Source organism: Macaca mulatta, chromosome 15 (genome assembly GCF_049350105.2).
Source record: "Macaca mulatta isolate MMU2019108-1 chromosome 15, T2T-MMU8v2.0, whole genome shotgun sequence".
NCBI lineage: Eukaryota > Metazoa > Chordata > Mammalia > Primates > Cercopithecidae > Macaca > Macaca mulatta.
In genome coordinates, this window is record NC_133420.1 from 113,936,233 (window position 1) to 113,957,345 (window position 21,113).

General features: G+C 38.8%; 1 protein-coding gene across 1 annotated transcript in view; it reads right to left on the reverse strand.

The window, feature by feature from the left end:
- RASEF (RAS and EF-hand domain containing) overlaps positions 1–21,113 on the reverse strand; it is a 78,572-nt gene that overhangs the window by 19,610 nt on the left and 37,849 nt on the right. The window contains exons 4-12 of the mRNA XM_001104352.5: positions 16,654–16,749; positions 13,239–13,316; positions 10,461–10,576; positions 8,248–8,316; positions 6,533–6,617; positions 5,491–5,579; positions 1,575–1,809; positions 1,134–1,271; positions 871–1,018 (exon numbers count right to left, since the gene is read on the reverse strand). Coding sequence (XP_001104352.4) covers positions 871–1,018; positions 1,134–1,271; positions 1,575–1,809; positions 5,491–5,579; positions 6,533–6,617; positions 8,248–8,316; positions 10,461–10,576; positions 13,239–13,316; positions 16,654–16,749 — 1,054 coding nt within the window. The remainder of the gene's footprint in view (positions 1–870; positions 1,019–1,133; positions 1,272–1,574; positions 1,810–5,490; positions 5,580–6,532; positions 6,618–8,247; positions 8,317–10,460; positions 10,577–13,238; positions 13,317–16,653; positions 16,750–21,113) is intronic.

The window sequence follows — 21,113 nt, forward strand, 5'->3', positions numbered from 1 at the left end:
TATGTCTGGCTATGGTTTTGACCATAATGACAAAGTGGCAATCCATATTTTCACTGTCAACATCAAATGATACCTTAGCAGAAAGGGTTTTCCTGGCCACTCTGTGTAAAACTGCACCACTCCCTAAACCTCTTTTTTGTACCCTTTCCCTCCATTGGGACGTAAGTGCAGTGCAGGCTGGGATTGTCACCCTTCTTCACTATGTATCCTTTGCACCTACAACAGCATCTTGCTTTTAGTGGGACTCAGGAAATCCATGCCGAATAAATGAATCTGATATCTCAGGCTCTAAATTTGATTTGATTCATCTGATTGGCTAAGCAGATAGCTTTTTTTTTTTTTTTTTTTTTTTTTTGTGGCAGGGTCTCACTCTGTCACCCAGGCTGAAGTGCAGTGGTGCGATCTCGGCTCACTGCAACCTCCGCCTCCCAGGTTCAAGCGACTCTCCAGCCTCAGCCTCCCGAGTTGCTGGGACAACCAGCACCCACCACCATGCCTGGCTAATTTTTGTATTTTTGGTAGAGATGGGCTTTCGCCATGTTGGCCAGGCTGGTCTTGAACTCCTGACCTCAAGTGATCCGCCTGGCTTGGCCTCCCAAAGTGCCGAGGCATGAGCCACCGCACCCAGCCAGATATCTCTGTCCTTTTAGTCTTCCTTTCCTAAAAGCAGGCCTTGGCCAAAACAAGAAGGACCTTTCCATAGACTAGGAGACACACACACACACACACACACACACACATATCTACACATGTGCACATACACAGAGAAAGAGAAAGCTGTTTAATTATCTGTGTATGTAATCCCTGAAGAAGAGAAAATCAAGCTGAGGAAGATCATTTTCCCCTTATCAACCAAAACAGGAGCCATACCCAGGGTGGCGCTTATATTTTCTCGAAATTCATTCTTGCAAAGTCTCATGAGGAAACTAGACTTCCCCACTGCAGCGTCCCCAGCAAGCACAATCTTGTAAGCCTTCTGTGAGCTAAAAGATTTAGCGTTGTCATCTACCAGGTCTGTCTGGGGGGAAAAGCCACAGTGAATGATAAAGGTATTGCCAGTTTTCATCCTAATAAGTAACACTGCACAGAAAATAAGCAGTGTTCATGAACAGGAGTGTCTCAGAGACACCTACCTGGGGGGAGAGTGCTGAGATGGGCTTTCTCGATGAACTAACAATGCTGCCTTCACTAACAGTTCCTTGGAGCTTCCAGTCTGAGATGGAAGCCACATCTTCCAAACCAAATGTCTCTTCATCCCTTATGTCAGGAACCTATTTTTTAAAAAAATGTCAGCAGTTAAGAAACAAAGCCTAAAATGTACGTATTATGGATTACAAAGAAGAAAACTATGCAGCTAAATCAACAGTCAATGCTATTAATATTCGGGAATAGAGTGACAGTGAATGGCAACCTATGAGAATTTCTCCCTAACTCTGTGGAGAAAAAAGCATTTTATTAACTAGGCTTTATGTTTGTGACCTTTAAAACAGATTCCCATAACAGACAGAAGGCAAATACGGTGACAGATTTCAATCACGTAGAAGGCCTAGGAGAGCAGTGGTTTCTAGGCTTACATCCGTGTCTGAAGCATCACCTCCAAAGCTCTCCTGCACCCCGTGTGACCTCTGAAATCCCCTCTGGTGCTTGTATTCCACTTCTGAGTCATACTCATTGGGATCTCTCAAGGTAGACAAGCCGCTGTCGAAGCAGCTTTCAGGCAGGCTGTCAACTTCACAATTTGTCCTCTGCAGAGGATCACAGAGGGCCAGGGAGTCACAGTCCTCATCCACATAGGAAGAGCGGGATGACCTGGTAATAAAGGGGAAGACCAATTTACCTGAGGGCTGGGGATGCTCAAGAACGTACAGGCAATAGACCACATGCTATTAGATGGAATCAAGTAGGCCGACGTTCTCACTTTTGCTAAGAGCCGCAGTGTATTTCATGATTAGGCATTAGGGGACATAAAATGCTCAAAGCAGCACCCGTTCATTCTATGCAGCAATCAGTTAAGATAAAGACCCTTACATCAAACACTTAACAAACAAGGTCATTTAAAAAATCATGTTATTTCCTGATACAAAAAGAATGAGGGTACCTAAGACATAAACACAATCTCAAGTTGTATTTATAAAAACGTATGCAGAACATATGAGCCTTTTTACTCTAAGGTGGTCAGACTATATTCTGAACACTGTGTCCATTTCTAGATAACATCTGTACTTAAAAGGGCTGCTGAGAGCCCAAATGGAAAAGGCAACCACAATGTCAGACTCAAGACCCTCAGATCTGAAAAGTAAGATTCGGTGTACTCAACTTAACCCTTAACGGTTTCTCTCTTCAAATACTTGAAGAGCTGATACATGAAGAAGACCACATCCTCTCAGGTTGCACAAGACAAAATAAGATAAGCTTTTCTGGGTGTCAGATTTCTTTTTTTTTTTTTTTTTTTTGAGACGGAGTCTCGCTCTGTCGCCCAGGCTGGAGTGCAGTGGCGCGATCTCGGCTCACTGCAAGCTCCGCCTCCCGAGTTCACGCCATTCTCCTGCCTCAGCCTCCCGAGTAGCTGGGACTACAGGCGCCCACAACCGCGCCCGGCTAATTTTTTGTATTTTTAGTAGAGACGGGGTTTCACCGTGGTCTCGATCTCCTGACCTTGTGATCTGCCCGCCTCGGCCTCCCAAAGTGCTGGGATTACAGGCGTGAGCCACCGCGCCCGGCCTGGGTGTCAGATTTCTAATCAACATGGCAAAAAATGATAGGCAATTAGAAACATCTGATGAAAATGATAAGCAATTAGAAACATTGCTGGAATGTATGATTTGACACATAAGTTTTCTGCCACTAAATGTTGACACACCGTCTGGAAACACCCCTCCGGGAAATGTTTCATAGGGAGAGAGGTGCCTCAGATAAACGCTTGAACTCCTGACTTCTATAGATCTTAACATTAGTGAAACTCTGGAGATGTTATAAGTGAGGGAGAAATTCACATCGAATAAGAGAATCAAAAGAAACTGTATACATCCCTGTTTACTTTTGCTTTTCCATTTAATTTCCATAAGAATCTAAGTTTACCAATGATGGTTATGACTTATTTACCACCCACTACACACCATGAGCACCATCCTACCAATACACTTACGTGAATCATTGGAAAGGGAGAATAAGCACGATACATAGGTCTTCAGATATGAGAAACAAGAAGTAGACATGCTTAGATGAGAGGTGAGCTTAATATAATTAAGTATGAGCCATGTAAATCTGAGAAGTCAAAAGTATTTTTATGCCATTAGCAAATGTTTAAAATTAACTAAAAAGATGATTTAACTTCCTCTCTCTCAATACTGCTCAATTATAAAGTCTTTATGCTGAGTCAAGAATTTTATATCATATCTCAATCTATGTAGCTAGCTAGGTGTGTGCACGTGTGCATGTGAGTGTGTGTTAATATATTGTTAATAACAATAATAAAATACTTTAATATATTTTAATATTTATTGTTAATATGTATTATTAACCATAACATTGAAAATATATTGCTAACATATTATTGCATTATTTATAAAACTCTCCTTCTGAAACTGATTTTAGGTCCATCTGTAAAGTACATAAGAAAACCATTCTAGTTATAATCTACTACAAACTACTTCAGTTCCATGTCTTCACTACTGGTTATGATTTATTTTAAGCCCACTTGTATTTTGACAAGGAGCAAAGAAAACATGAAGTCCCAAATTAAGAATTCACCTGAATAAACATCTAGACTCTAAATTGAAAATATAGGCACGCTCAGCATTACGTAATATACCCATGTAACGAATCTGTGCATGTACCCCCGAATCTAAAATAAAAGTTGAAAAATTTTTCAAAGTAAAAATAATAAAAATAAAAACACAGGTACAGGTCAAACTTTCTCAAACTCAATTGAACTGCATATCCTTTTCAAAGTCAACCATCTTGCCACCCCTCAATATTTTCATTATAATTAACTATGTAAAATTACAAAACAAATTAAATTTTTGTTAGAGTTCTTGCAAAAAACAAAGCCAACATAAATTTTAAAGATAAAACCAAATAAAGCTACAAAAACAATATAATTTTATTGTACATCTAATTTGATGTACATGCTTTTATTACATTTTTATATCAGCATCAAAAAGAAAATAAAATGTTAACTTCTTATATCAAAATAATCACCCCCCCACACACATACACACCCAGAAAGGGCATGGTGTTGAGGCTATGGTGGTCTCTCGTTACAGCTCAAGGAAGTAGGCACATGAGTGCTACATCACTCAAACATGCTGGGGACGTGATGACTTTGTCCCGCAGAATGTTTTGTTGATGAGCTCTACTCCAGTTCTTATAAGCTTTTCATGGTGTCTAATCTTTTCAAAATGAATCACGGTGAAATTTCTGAAATACTTGTCAGTTGTATACCTTTCCCCCCAATTTGCTTAGAATCATTTTAAATATTAGTCAAAAATGACATCACATCTACACATTTTAAAAAATCTGTTATTTCTCAATAACAGAATAGTCAGCTATCTATAAATCAAGCCATTAGATTTTTTTTATTGAGCAAATCAGTAAACAGTAGAAACAACTTAAACCTGATAGAATTTTCTTGGAAGTGGTCACCAATAAGCCTTCGTAACAGGTCTTCCTAAATGGCAACCTGACCATTTCTAACACCAGGATGTTAAGTACATTATTCTTGTTACCAAAAGTACCCCAATGAAAAGGGGATAAACATGAAGCTAAAAGTCACAAAGAAATAGAGAATTGGCAACTTTTTGTTTATGCTTTCACTTCCAATTTCAAATTTTTGACATATTACAAAATTAACTTTTAACTAGCAACACTGGACATATGTGTATAAACATACACATACACTCGTGTAATCTCTAAGTGATTACTAGGTCTCACGTAATAAAAGGCCTAATATTTCAGTTCATTTGATTAAATGCAGGGCTAAATTCTAACTTTTGGTAAGCCTCTGTGACTCCTTCAATACAGTAGCTATTTTATAAGGATCTACTAGCCATATTTATATTTGCTTTGAAAGTTTCCCTTTTCTGCAACATAGCCACATAATATTATGCTGAGCTATTAAATATTTACAGATCATGCCAAAAGTTTCAACATTATACACCAGAAATACTGCAGCATCATATACCATAATTCTACTTGCATCCCTGAAACATCTCTTATTGAGTCTACTTCTAAGAAACAAGACATGATTAGAGATGAGGTAATGGTGAATATAAATAAAACCAACTCACAAAATCTTCAGGAAATAACTTTGCCTCTCTGAAACACTTTTAATTTTTACATGATTCATGTTTTAGAAACTTTTAACATCATGGAAAATATAAATTAGTGACCAAAATATATTCTATTATTTTAATCCACCTCCAAGGAAATTTACTTTCCTTTTAACTGTGATCCTGAACTCGAACAAAAAGTGAGGATATGTTAACATACCTGTCATAGCCTAGAGGTTGAGGGGAATGACCAGTGAATTTGGGACTGCTTCTAGAAATGGTATTCCCTGGTGAGATATTATTTATACGCTGTAATATAGAAGTAATTATTTGTTAGTTCATGTAATTTTCATGTAAACACTTTACATACACACAGGCACACACAAACCCACTTTTTAAAACTGTATCACACTATTCAAACTTCTAGTATAACTAAAAGTTATATTACACTACCTGAGCAAATGTGAGCAAAAAAGTCAAGGGAAACATTGCGACAAAAATGACTGCCATAGTATGCTCGCCTCCTCATCCTATCTTACGTCCAAACCCTACTGCACATTCCATAAAGGAGTACTGTGGTTCCCCACATTGCCAGGACCGTGAACCACCAACTTCCTTGAACGTGTCTCTTCTTGAACCATAATTTGGCTTAGTGACTGACCCCTCCATATCCCAATATGACCCTGGAATCTCACACATGAAGCTGACTTCCACAAGTGGGATAAGAGGCCTTGTGACAAATGCAGTCTGGGAGAGGCCCTTACAATTCCAAATGAGCTAAGCTGATTTCTGTAGGAGGGTTTGAAATCCAAGACTCCCATTCTGAGCATCTCACTGGCAATAAAGAATACTCACAAGTCTAAACTCACCCCTCAGACAGAAGCACTTTCTCCCAGCTCTCAACTGGGCAGTATTTTATTTTCACCTCTATGGGATTCTCCTATCTATCTGTGTACATCTTAACTTCCTACTACATGATAAACTCTTTCAGGCCAAAGATTACATTTTACACACCTATCTCTAGATCCCTAGAACATCTATAAAAAGAGTTGGTTAACATCAAGACACTTATTTCTTCAGAGGGGTAGTATACTTTTTAATTTGGAAGAATGCTGCCTCGTTTTATTTTACAGAAAGATCTTCTCATTATTGTAAGGACTTATGTGACATTCTCCTTTAAGAAATTACATTATTTTCATCAACACTGAAATACTCCACCACTAGAAAGAATGAAATACAGGATAAAAAACTACGTGGCATACCAAAGATCTGTTGAACTTGCTGTAACTGTTTTCAAGGGCACTTCTAAGGCCATCATTACTGTCATGTAGCTTCCGGTTAGCTGTTCTGCAGAGTAAAGAAACAAGCAGAAAGAGAGACAGGGAAAGTATCACTGGGGGGTCACTGCCATCACTTTCTTTTCTAGCTGTAACATTCAGAATGTGGAATAGCTTATCATCTTCTGCAACTTTCCACCACTTCCCTTCAAACCTCATAAACTGAGGTAATTCATTACTTAAAGTAGAAGACCTGAATCGATGACTCCTCTCTCCTTAAAAGTCGCAGGGCCTTACAGGAGTCACCTGTCTGAGCTGTGGAACTCACTCTTCCTTCACGCAGCCCCGCTGACTGAACAGATTTCATGCAGGTCTTCGAAAGCTCCCTAAATGCCTGAACCTGGCCAGCCAGTTCCCACATGTCAGAGGTCAGGGATGAATGCAGTGTGTTGTATCTGGCCTCATGCTCCTGGCAGCTCCTGCATTCTATGCATGGCCTGGCACTGTTCCACCTGGCACTGTCGTGTAGCAGGTAAACACTTGGGTGATGATCTCAGTCGGATCTGGGTTCAAATCCTAACTTTTATTTCCATATGACTTAACAGAAGTCATTTAAGCTGTCAGAGCTTCAGCACCCTCTTGTACAGCACAGCTATGATTCCACAGCTCCTACCCCACAGAGTGGCCAACCTTCCCCAGCTTAAGGCTGGTTCACCCTTCGCATCTTAGCTCAATCCTCACTTCCTCCGGAACACTTCCTTGACCTTCTTTGATAGGCCAAAGCTCCCCTTAGGGGACATGTACCTTTCTTTTGCTGCATCTCTCTCGTTTGGCCTTTCATATTTATTTCTATAATTATTGATCCATTTCTCTCTTCTCCTAGACTAGCCCCATAAGGAGAAAGAGATTTTTCACCCACTTCCCACTCTATCCTTTACTCCTGGCATACCTGGCCTGTAACAAGTACTGACAAATCTGTTGAATGAATGAATGAATAAAATAACTCAAAGAATTACTGAAATACATGAACTCTACAACTGCCACAGGTGAGACTTAATAAGCATTCAAAAAGGGTGGGAAAGAAAAAAGGTCAAACCTGACCTGACTTCATTGGCGGGAACTGAAACCAGAAGACAATGCGGCACGGGTGGAAAAGAAAGAAAGGGGAGGGAGAGAGCTAGGTTTTGTGGGGAAGACTCTCAGAGAATGGAACTGCTATAACCTAGTCATAAAGCTGACAGAGTGGGTATATCTCTACTTGGGGAGAGGAAAAAAAACTAAGAAAAATATACTTCTAAGTAAACACAACAAACTGAGAAAGAATTGTGGAGGCAGAGCCCTGTGGCCCCACTAATAGGAGAAGCCTGAAAAACTCGCGGTACAGAACTCAGAGAAAGCTGAGTGCTCAGGGCTGTTCTTCTTTATACACGCATAATAAAGACACACTGGACATACCCCCTGACTTCCCAAGATGTTTAGAGATTTATACTCTGTTCTCCACATCTGGATAATTTATTTAGGATTATAAGCATCAGAAAGCTAAGAGGAGATGCCAAGTACACACCCTCAGAAGAAACACACACTGAGCCACAAATGCAGTCCTCAGAGCATGGCAAACTCACGTTCTATGTGTTATGTCTTTTATCAACAAAAAAATAAGTGAAATGTAAATGTAATGAGCATTTGATCTGATAACTTACTGGAGTATTTCAATTTGCCTCTCAAGACTATTTCGATCTTCTGTGTATCCTCGGATTATTTCCAGATCCCTGTAAAATTATATTTTATGTTTGAGTGAGAATTAGGTGTCAAGCCCTGCCTCATCTATACCTACCCTCCCAGACCCTTTTCCACCTTTTTCAAAGACGAGTGTCCTTGGCCACAGTTTTCTACATTTCCCGTGCTCCTGCGCTGGGCCTCTGTAGCCTCAGCGGCCTCCTCTCCTTCTGCGACTCCACAAACACACTCACATCCTGTGCTTTCTCCTGTGAGGCTCCGCCCCACCTCTGACATCACAAGCCTAGAGATTCTCCTCCTCAGCCCATCTCAGCACCCACCAGCTCTTCCATCCCCACTCTCGCTGACCCAGCTCTGTTCTCCATGAGGGCTGAACCTCCTGGGTCCCTTCTCCTCAGGGCGTCTCAGAAACTGTGCCTTCAATCCTCTGAACCTTCCCTGCTCATCTTTATATAATCCCAACTCCATCTATTTTCTCCTTTCCTGTGATTCCTTCCTCTTTCCCTGTCTCACCCTACTCCTGCCCTCCCTCCTCTCCTTACCTAAACCACAGAGACCCCCAAAGAACCAGGCTTGCTAAGCTCATGAGACACTCACCCTATGGCAATCCCTCTGTTGCTTTATGATGGAAGCTCTGGCTTCTTCCCCAAACTGCGCTCAGAACACCGGCCTCTCCTCCAACCCCTATCCCGCTGAGCACACAAACCTCATCACTAGCTTCCCAAAACGCCCAGGCTATCTTTGGTTCACAATAACCTGTCCATCCGCTCCCTGGATGATAAAAGTACACATTTCCTAATTGTCTCTAGGAATTTAAGTTCCTTAACCCAAAGTTCGGGGGCCTTCTATTATAACCTTAAACTAGCTTTTAAACTTCTTCATTTTTTTTAAATTTTTGCTTTTCTATTCAAAATGTCTCTTTCTGCCCTGTGGTCTGATCACCTTTCCCCAAGCCGTATCCTTCCCTATGTTCTGGCCCCTGCTTTGGTTACTGCCTTACCTGGAACATCTCTGAGACTCTCTTTTCCCATCTGTAAAATGGACATCATGAAGGTCCCTGTCTCACTGGATGTTGTGTGCACTGGATCAGTTAATGCCTGTGAAGGACCAGGACAGTGCCTGGCAGGCAGCAGTGCCACCAGCTCTGAGTTGCTGATGGTGCCATCCTGGCTGCCTCTTCCCCCTTTCCCAGCACAGAGCTATCTTTCTACCTAGGCTTACCTCCAGCATCACCTCTTTAATACAGTTCTTCACCTCTTCTGAACTAAAACAAAATCTTTTTTGTGATCACACAGCAATTAACCCAAACCATGACTACGTTAGTGGCACTGCTTCTGATATTTTTTAGCTCTTCTGTTGTTAAACCCTATAATCTTTTTGCTTTCTTTTCCCCAACTAAATTTTCTTTTCCCCAACTAAATAAATATATCATATGATATATGATATATATATGATGTGGGCTCTGTGTTTTGAGAATATATATATATACTCATAACTCCTTATCTAGTTCAGAGACTTGTATGTAGTAAACAATAATATTTCACTGTTTTCTAAGACCTTATAAGACCTTAATTCCGATTAAAGTTTGCAAACAAACCCCAAAAAAGATATTTTTCCCAAGCATACATGTCCTAGGGGATACACACATATACACCTATCTATGCATTTTATATTTACCATCCATATAAAAATATACATGTCTATGTTCCTTATATATAAATACATGTCTGTGAGTATATGTATATGTATTAGGATTTATTGTATTAACACCATACTGCAAAACTAACACACACAAAAATAGACTTGCCTACTTTTCCCTTTCTTATGGCCAGGATTTACCTTCCCTTATTTATGGCCAGGATTTCTGACTTCAAAGCACTTTAATAAGCACTAACCCTTGACACTGTAGGTATATTCTTTTAGCTCCCAGCTAATTCAAACAGTTATTAAGCCCTACGCTAGCCTACGCAGACAATAATTATTCTATTTGCTTTAAAAAATTAAAAACATAAAAAACACTGGGAAATCTGATACTGAAAATAAAATCCTTAGAAAATAAAGACGGTATTAGCAAAGTTACTAACTCTTCATTATTCCATAACTGAGCTTCTTCTTTTGCTCAGATGATCATCTCAATATTCTACTCAAACTAACAAATAAAATGCAAAGTTCATACCTTTCAGTATTCAGACTCTGATCAGCATAATCACTTTTCAAAGCATCTAATTCACTCTGAAGGAAGGCTATGTTTGTCTGTGCTTCTAAAAGCTCTTTCTTAACTTTCTGATTTTCCTGGATAAAAGGAAAAGTGGAGGTCATTAGATTCATATTTTCCTCTGGCTGGGAGAAATGAAGTAGTGTCGTGTCACCCTCCCACACCACTCTCACCCTTCCACAACTCTTCAAATCTCGGTGTTCAAAGAACTATTTGTCAGTTCAAGGTAGTTTGAAATCATTATAAATTAATAAAGTGTCAAAAATCTAAATTCTCAAAGTTGTTCTTCATTTTTCTATGCTTGATATTTGATACCAAACTACAACAGTCAAGGGTTTACCATGATGTATTTCAACACGTTACTGGCAAATTTAACTGACACCAACCATTCGAGTGCCTGCTTTATTTCATGAGAGCTATAAAATTATTGATAAACATTTTGTGGAATCAATAGTACCTGTAGTACCTGGTAGGTACACTGGCTACTTTTTACAAATAAATTCTATCACTTAATATTTTAAGTTTTGCACTTAAAAATAAACCAGTGTGATCCGAAAATTTCTGTGTTTTCTTAAAATAATATTGGAGACGTCCGTTCAAGATGGTGGACGGAGCACATGAATTTGTCTTTTTCCCCTTCCAAAACCTCATTAAAATGAAATGCCAAAGGAAATGAACCAATAACAGCTAAAAGAATGGAAGAGGGGGCCAGAGCATTCAAGTGACTTAAACGCACTTCTAGAAAATGGAAACTGACGGAAATGTGTTGCCAAAGGGAAAAGAGTGGAGAAATGGAAGTCTAGAGGAAGTGTGTTCAAGGTTTTGACACAGAACCCAGGAGGAGACAAGTGACCAGGCCGAACTCCAGAAAGACGGAACCAGATATGGGGTTGGAAAGAGAGATTAAAACTGTATAGTAAGGCACCCTTCCCACCAAGCCCATCCCCTGTCTTACCCTAGCAAGTAACAGTAGACAGCCAGAGTGGATTCTAAAGACAAGACAGAGATTATCTTTTTTAAAATTGAGTGGCTCCTGTAAAAAAAGCTAAGGCTTCTCTCTGAATATCCCTGCCCCACTCACGCTGGTACCTGAGGTCCCTTGCCAGCTTCACACACAGAGCTCCTAGGAAGACACTCTTTCGGGAGAGAGGCCTTCAGGTGAGTCGATCTGTTCACACCCCACAGGATCCTACACGAGCTACCTCAAGTAACCAAGCTAGTCCTTCACTTTAAAATATGTACAGATCATCAACCACTGCCAGGTATTTGAAAAAAAAAAAATGGTACCAAGAAAGAATTAAATTAATAAATCCCAGAGGAGTCCCAGAAAAGCCTATTTATCTAGACAAACTTAATAAATTGTGAGGGGGAATGTAGACATTCTCAAATATTCAAAAACAGAGAAAATTTCTCTCTCACATGTTCTTTCTGAAGAAGTTTCTTGAGGATGTGCTATGGCGAAATGAGGATGACCCTCTCCTCCCAAAAAATTGCAATATGCAAAATGCTGCAATTCAGTGAAAAGCCCAGTGAAAAGAAATTGCAGAATGTATGGGTAGCAAGTTTAAAAAACAGTTCAATAAGAATTGAAATTGTGCCAGGTGTGGTGGCTCACGCCTATAATCCCAGCGCTTTGGGAGGCCAAGGTGGGTGATCACGAGGTCAAGAGATCGAGACCATCCTGGCCAACGTGGTGAAACCCTGTCTTTATTAAAATTCAAAAAGTTAGCTGGGCGTGGTGGTGCATGCCTATAGTTCCAGCTACTTGGGAGGCTCAGGCAGGAGAATCACTTGAACACGGGTGATAGAGGTTGCAGTGAGCTGAGATCATGACACTGCAGTCCAGCCTGGCGACAGAGAGAGACTCCACCTCAAAAAAAAAAAAAGAACTGAAATTTTATAGACTCCAAAATTAGTATTTTCAAGCAGAAAAACTAAACAAATTTCATGCATTGGAAAGAATAAGTCTTAAGGAATCAGTGATATCATGAAAATAGTAGAGCTTCTTTTTGCAACAAGAAACCCAAGAAAAACAAATAACTCTACAAGAATGTCATTATCCAAATACAAAGCCAACTAAGATGTGGAAAAATCTGGAACTAAGAATTCATTTGACCACGAAGCTGGGAGCCTTCTAAGTGGAAAAGAGATAATGAATGGAGAGAAAGAAATGCAAGCCTCATTCATTTCTTAGCTCTGCAGTGAAAATATTTAGAATCATAATAAAGAAAATGCTCTTTATTTGCTTTCAAATTTGGGAGTTAATCTAGAACCAAAATAAATAAAACTTAGTAAAGATAACAGAAGAGATGTAAATGTTATCCATTGTGTTAGTACTAAAAGTAAAGACGTGGCTGGCGTAAGACGGAAAAGCGACAGAAAAGAAAAAAAAAACTTGGAGGAAGGGGCAAGGCACTAATATCCTCATCACAAAGCATCACATCCTACAGACCAGAGCTGATGTTGGAAGAATACAGGGTTTACCATGTTTTACAAAACTTAAACACTATGTCTTTACTACTTTGTAAGAAAAATAAGTTAAAGCTTTCACAATAAGTGGCATATTATTGAGGGAAAAGCCTGCATAAATAATATCTTTGATCAAACGTATTTTAAGGACTTTTTCTAACTATAGCATTAATTTCTCTTTAAGCTGGTCTTCCTGGAACACTGAAATAAGAGCATGATGATGTGGTCTAACAGGAAGTGCATTTCTGTAAGCGAAAAGGTAATTCTTACCATTGATAAATCATAAATTTGTTTTTTCAATGCAGCCACATCTTCCTTTTGACTTATGTGTTTTGACTGTTCTTCGAGCTGAAAGACCAAATAAAAGTTGTGTGCTTACAAACTCACTTTGAATTGCTTTAAGTTTAGGACTATCCTTGAATATACATATGAGAATTCTAGAAGTCACCAATTTTCAACATTATGCGACTTTATAAATCTTTAAACTACCTAAAATCCATAAGGATTTGAAATTTTGTTCTAAATAATTTAAACATTTGAAAAAGGGGGTTTGGTTATGAAATGAACTTTTCTGGAAACAGCTGAAAAGCCCTTTTTGGAAATCATTCAACTATTAAGCAATCCAATTCTTGCTTTTACTCAGTTATGCTACATTGAAATCTGGATCTTTCTATTCTCCTTTGTATTACCTGCATTTAACACTTTCCACTCTGTATTACAATTATTTAGAAATGTCTTACCTTCCCTCCTAGAGAGCAAGATTTTTTAAGAGCAGAATTAGCGTCCGATTCGCCTATATGTTCTCTCCATGGTGAGTTCAAGAAATGCTTATTAAATAACTAAAATCAATAAAATCTGAGTATAACATGAAGCTAGAGACACAAACACACTTGATTATATAAATACCTACATTTAAGCTTTGCTTGAGGATTAACTCTCTTCTGCATGAGCTTTGCTTGCTGGTTGACTCATTTCTATTACAATTACATACTCGTTATGATTACCAGACTAAACTGGTTCCACAGCATTTATAACCTGGAGAACAACAACAACAAAATGCCTTTCCTACAAACAGCTTACATCCTCTGGGAATGGTGGGGATCTGCTGGGATTCATTTATGGAATGTTTATGCACTGATCAAAATGGATCCCACATTTCACCAAGTCTAAGTGCTTTGATTCTGGACCTTCTTCACCTTGCCAGATGCTATAAAGGGATAGTGTGTACATAAAAACGTCATGACTGCCACAAGGCTGACTATGACTGAGAAGAGCCATTGATTTAAACACGCATTTTGACTTCAGAGAAGAAAAACCACCTGGAAAAAATGAGTTTCTCAGAATCAAGGACACAGTTAGTGGCTATTGTAACAAATTAGTAAACTATAGCTCTTAACGTACTCTCAAATAAACATCTTGCTGTTTTGCATAACAACCACATCAGGTATGCAGGAAGTCTGGTATAAGTGAGAAAGCACAAACTGTGTAGTAACATGGCTCCATCAGTTATTAGCTGTGTGACTCTGAACAAGTTATTTAACCTCTCTGGAACTCAGTCCTCATCTCTAAAAGGTTATTTATAGCCTCCTCAGAGAAAGTTTGAGAATTTGATTTTTTAAATCATGAAAAGGAGCTTAGTGAACTGCACAGTCAATAAAATATCAGTCATTATGGATAGGAAGGACAGTTTATTATTAATTGCATTTTACAGATCAGAAACTAAAAATCAGAAAGATGATCTGAACTGTCCCAGGTGCTTCAGGGAAAAAATGGGTACAGTTTTGACAAGGATTCAGGTCTCCCAACATATGGCCTTTCTTACTGTTCAGATCACTTGGCCCTCATCATTTGCAGCATCTCTTCTTGTAGACGTTCCCTTAGACTAAAGATTTGGGAAGCCACAAAAATAAGTCAGGGCACTGACTCGGTGAATTTGTGGCTCTAGCATAAACAGAAGACTGGTCTATTCAATTCTGTAATATAAGCATAGTATGCATGGCCTAATAACTTTTGAAAATTAGATATAAGGTTCAAATTGATGTTAATTTTCTAAGGAGGCTACTGGGGAGAATTCTTAATCATCCCAGAGGTTTACATTGCAATAGTGTATAAAATACAAAGTATAGCTAATTGTCACTTAATCTCATCACCATTTTCAGAAATGATTTTTTATGGCAGTGACATAATCATGGCTCACACTGCAGCCTTGCTCTCCCAGCTTCAAGTGATCTTCCCACTTCAGCCTGCTGACTCACTGGGACTACAGGCATGTGCTATCACATGCAGTTAATTTTTTAAATTAATTTATTTATTTATTTTTACAGTGGTGGGATCTCAACTATGTCACCCACGCTGGTCTTGACCTCCTGAGCACAAGCAATTCTCCTGCCTCAGCCTTCCAAAGTGTTAGGATTACAGACATGAGCCACCATGCCCAGCAAGGATGATCCTTCTTTAATTATCCATTTTCATTTTAGCTAACACATTCCCATTAGTTATGGGAAAAACGAAAAACAGATCCAAGAAGTGTGTCTAGTACAGTGCTGGAGCCAGCCTGTATCGGCAGGTGAGAGTCTGCTTTAAGCATCTCTTCTCAACCTTAAATTCAGTGATATCAACTTGGTAGCATGAAATCAGTAATGACAGGAGTATTTATACCATGGAAATCAACAAATGATATGCATCCCTCCCCTCCCCTCCACTCCCTACAGAGCCACCTGGTAAACAACTGCCAGATATGACTGAGCCAAACAGAACCTGCTCATTAGAAACCAAATAGAGGAAAAGCCAAAAACAAACTACATTAAAAAAAAAAAAAAAAAAACACTAATCACATCTTTGCTCACACTTCAACAAGTTCTGCTCTTCTTCAAAAACAGGTGACTCTTGGTGATCAGGGTACCCTAGATCTGAAATTTTCTACTTAGAAGAGCAATATTCATTTCATTTAATAAATATTCCCTAAATACTTACCATGCACTTTGCAATAAGCTAGGGATAGGGACACAGGGATATTTGACATGACCAAGAAAAACAGTCATGAGGCATGCAGTCCACTAGACACGAAGGACTTGAGTACTAAGCTGGTGAAGACCAAGGAAAGCAAACTGAAGTTTTATGGACAACGGTTGAAGGGATCAGAAAATATTTATCAGATCTATGAAAAAGACAGGTGGCCCCTGGAAAATAAAGAGGAACTCAAGGGGCTCTTAAAAGAAGGTCTTTCAGGCCGGGCGCAGTAATCCTAACACTTTGGGAGGCCAAGGTAGTCGGACCACCTGAGGTCAGGAGTTCGAGATCAGCCTGGCCAACATGGTGAAACCCTGCCTCTACTAAAAATACAAAAATTAGCCAGGCGTGGTGGCATGTGCCTGTAATCCCAGCTACTCAGGAGGCTGAGACAGGAAAATTGTTTGAACCCAGGAGGCAGAGGTTGCAGTGAGCCAAGATCTTGCCACTGCACTCCAGCCTGGTTGACAGAGCAAGACTCAGTCTCAAAAAAAAAAAAAGAAAAGAAAAAGGAAAAAAAAAGAAAAGAAAAGAAGGTCTTTCCAAGGAATTCCTTGATTCTGAAATCTGATCTATGTGCCACTTCAATAGGATTCCAAATGTTTTTGGTTGTTAATGACTTAGATACACTGAGATGCTGAGGCTGTTCCTAAAAGTCCAGCTGCCACATGCCTACCTTTCTTAGCTTTTTAATGGTCACCTGCAGATCTCCTACTTCAGTTTCATACTGACGTCTGAGGTCACTGAGGGCTTCCTCAGCTTTGCGTTTTTCCTAAAGGAAAAAAAAATATATTGTGTTCATTTAAATAGGTTCACCCTCTTAAACAACCTTCAAAACCCCACAGGTGAGAAACATTTTGTGTCAAATTAAGGCTGACTTCAGTTTTCCTACACAGGGAGGGTGAGAAGGGATATCAGAAGGAAATCAACTGACTTCAGAAGTACCGCAATTTTGGAATGGAGGCCTACAAAACTTACAGAAGAGCAGAATCCCACAACGTACATACACACCTCACCCAGGAGTAACACCTCTAAGACTATTACTCACATTGTGATAGAGGCCGTAACACACCAATCAATTAATTAATTATTGCTATAATTAGTTAAAAGATATGGCACAGTGAAGGGCTGCTATGCTTACTGGAATCCTATCATGTCATCAGGACTCAAGAAGGCATCCTGGATGCATCCTTTTCCCTAGAGATGATCCCTTATCTAAACCCCAATCACATCACTGCAAATTGATACACAAAGTGCTTCCCTGTGGGCTGGTACTTTTCAGGGGTGTCCTTCTCTTCTGGAGCAGAGAATGGCAATAAGGCACCCCAGGAGGTCAGGGGATTGCCATTCAGAAGTTCCCATGGGCTGAAACATCTCTAAATTTCCTTTTCTCTTAATAAATTATATAATTTTATATCTTACATTCAGTATTCAAATAGTTTTATGTTGATAGCCAGTAAAATTCAGTGTACAAATATTCACTTATCACCAACCAATGGTTCTAAGGGACTGGAGACATGGGGACAGAGAGGGGGACAATAAAACTGATGTTCTCATGCATTCTAGTGGAGGAGACAGAAAGACAATTTCAGGAAATGATACAAAAAAAAAAAAAAAGAAAGAAAACACAGGGAGATGTGGCAGGAAGTCAGTCTGCTAGAGGGTAAGGTAGGGCCTCTCTGACGAAGGCTCTGAAATACCTGCCAGAGGTAGTGTGTCTCACTGCCCACTCATTGGCTGTGGAGCCTGGGCAAGTTGCTAAACTTACCCATGCCTCCATTTTCTTTTTAACTATTGTAAGGATTAAATTAAATAATCCAAGTTAAATAATCTATATAAATTAAATAATCCATGTAAATTAAATAATCCATGTGAAATGCTTAGCAGAAGAGCAATATCTTCCCTTAAGGTAACTTTTTTTAAAAGCTAACTTCATCCAGCTTTACAGGTGAGACAACAAGTATTGCCTGCCTCACATGTGGATGAAGACACAGAGGTCTCACAATGAGGTACTAACGAGGCAGCCTTCCTGGCATCAAAATGGACTTGACTGCAAGTCTCTTCATTAGATCCACAGCCACAAACCCAAACATAAACATTTTAGGGTTTAGAAATACTTTATCTAGGCTGGGCGTGGTGACTCACACCTGCAATCCCAGCATTTTGGGAGGCTGAGGCGGGCAGATCATGAGGTCAGAAGATCTAGACCATCCTGGCTTACATGGTGAAACCCCATCTCTACTAAAAAAAATACACAAAAATTAGCCGGGCGTGGTGGCGGGTGCCTGTAGTCCCAGCTACTGGAGAGGCTGAGGCAGGAGAAAGGCATGAACCCGGGAGGCGGAGCTTGCAGTGAACCGAGATCACACCACTGCACTCCAGCCTGGGCAACAGAGTGAGACTCCATCTCAAAAAAAAAAAAGAAAAGAAAGATTTTATCAAGAGCTCAATAAAGGAAATGATCACTAGCCTATTTCATTCCAAACCTGCGACAGGTAGATGCTGAGAAATCAGATAAGGGATTGTTACAGTAATGCAGGTGAGGCATGGTAGTGGTTCAGGTCAACTCTTGACAAACTTCCAGTAAACTGGAATGGAGGGAACACGTCCCAACTCATTCTATGAGACCAGAATTTGCCTGATGGCAAAATCAGACAAAGGCATTAAAAATACAAACCAATATCTCTTCTGCATATGAATGCAAAAACATTAAGTAAAATTTAGCAAACTGAATTCAACAATCTATAGAAAGGATAGTACATCACCACTAATTATGGCCTATCTCAAGTGCAAGTTTGTTTTAATATTCAAAAATCAATCAATGTAATTCGCCACATTAACATTCTAAAAAAGAAAAAACATGATCGTAAGACAGAAAAAGTATTTGAGAAAATTCAACATCCATTCCTGATTAAAACAACAGCAACAATAATACTCAGCAAACTAGGAACAGAAGGGATTCTACTCCACTTATAAAGGCATCTATGAACACTACACTACTAACATCACATTCAATGTTCTCATCTCCTTTATTCTTCTAACCAGTGCAATAAGGCAAGAAAAATAAAAAGCTTCATCCAAATTCGAAAGACAAAACTGTTATTATTAATGTATTTCATAATCATCATCCTAGAAAATCTGACAAAATCTACCAACAAAAAGGCACTGTGTACAAACAATGTAAGCAATGCTACAGAATACAAGACAAATACTCAAACCTCAAATGTATTTCTATACATTCACAATGAACAATCGGAAATTGAAATTTTAAAAATACTATTTACAGGATCATCAAAATATGACATACTGAGTAAATCTAAGATATATAAGATCTGTACAGTGAATAACACAAAACATTGCTAAAAGAAGACATAGATAAATCATATTTTCAATATTGTTAAGATGTCAATTCTACCCAAATTGATCTATAGATACAATGAAGTTCAGTCAAACTCCCTGCAGACTTTGAGTTTTTGTTTGCTTTTTTTTAAAAAAAGAAATTGAAAGGCTGATTCTATGGAAATTAAAGCAATTAAAATAGCCAAAACAACTTTTCAAAAAAAGCACAAAGTTGAAGAACTAATACTAGTTGATTTCAAGACTTATTATAAACCAATAGGTATCAAGACATACTATAAACCAATAGGTATCAAGACAATGTAATATTAGCATAACAATAGACAAAGTAATCAATGGAACAGAACACCGAACCCAGAAATAAACCTACATCCATAGAATAAACTACTTTGGATAAAGTGCAGAAGCAATTCAGTGGAAAATGGTTACTCTTGTTTAATAAAGGTGTGGGAACAATTGGATATCTACATGCAAAAAACAAGTATGAACATTGATCCATATCTTGACACCAAATACAAAATAGATCCTAAATGTAACCTAAAACAATAAAGCTTATAGAACAAAACATAGGGGAAAATCTTTGTGAACTTGGGTTAAAGATTTTTAAAGACCACAAGAAAAGTATGATCCATGAAAAAAATTGGTAAATTACAATTAATCAAAATTAAAACTTTATACTCTTTAAAAGACACTGTTAGGAGAATGAAAAGACAGGTCACAGTGTGGGTGAAAATATTTATAGATCAGGTATCTGATAGAAGACTTGCATTCAGAATATAAAAGAACTCTCAAAACATAGTATTTAAAAAAAAAAAACTATATTTTTAATGAGCCAAAGATTTTTAACAAGACACTTCAGCAAAAAAAAAAAAAAAATTATACACATGGCAAATGAACCCAACAAAAGATTCTCCACACAACTATTCATTAGAGAGATGCAAGTTAAAACCACAATGAGATTCCTCTACACACCAATTAGAATGCTGAAAGAATGGGACTCTCATATACTGCTGATTGAAACACAACTGTACAACCACTCTGGAAATCAGGTTGGCGGTGTCTTACAAAAATACACAGTCATCTACACAGATGATCAACCCATTCCACTCCAGGAATTTACTCAAGAGGAATAAAAGTCTATGCCTCTATAAAGACTTGCACATGTATATTCATAGCAGCTTAATTTGCAATAGCCAAAACCTGGAAATAACTCAAAGGTCCTTCAACAGATGAATGGCTAAACACTGTGGTACCCCTACATGATGGAATACTACTCGGCAATGAAAAAGAACAAACTATTGATTACATGGATACGTCTCAAAATAATTATGTTGAGTGGAAGAAGCCAGACAAGAAATAGTATATACTTCATGATTCCATTTCTATACAGTTCTGAAAACTTCAAACTAATCTACAGTGACAGAAAATAGAACAATGATTATCTGGCAAAAAGGGGCAAAGAAAGGAGGAAGAAAGGCTTGTTATGCCTTCAAGGGGCATGAAGAAACTTCTAGGGTGGATAGCTATGCCTATGATCTTGCCTGTGGGAATGGTTTCACGGTGCGTACATATGTCCAAACTTCACATATACTGTACTTCATATGCAGTTTGTTGCATGCCAATTATACCTTCATAAAGCTGTTACAGTTAAAAAAAAAAAAAAAAAAACTGAAGCAAGGCAATATATGCTATATATGCCATAGGAGTCCAGGTCAGGAAAAGGTGAATGCGGCTAGAGGAGCAGGGGAGGGCATCAAGAAGAAAGTGAGGGTTCCTCTG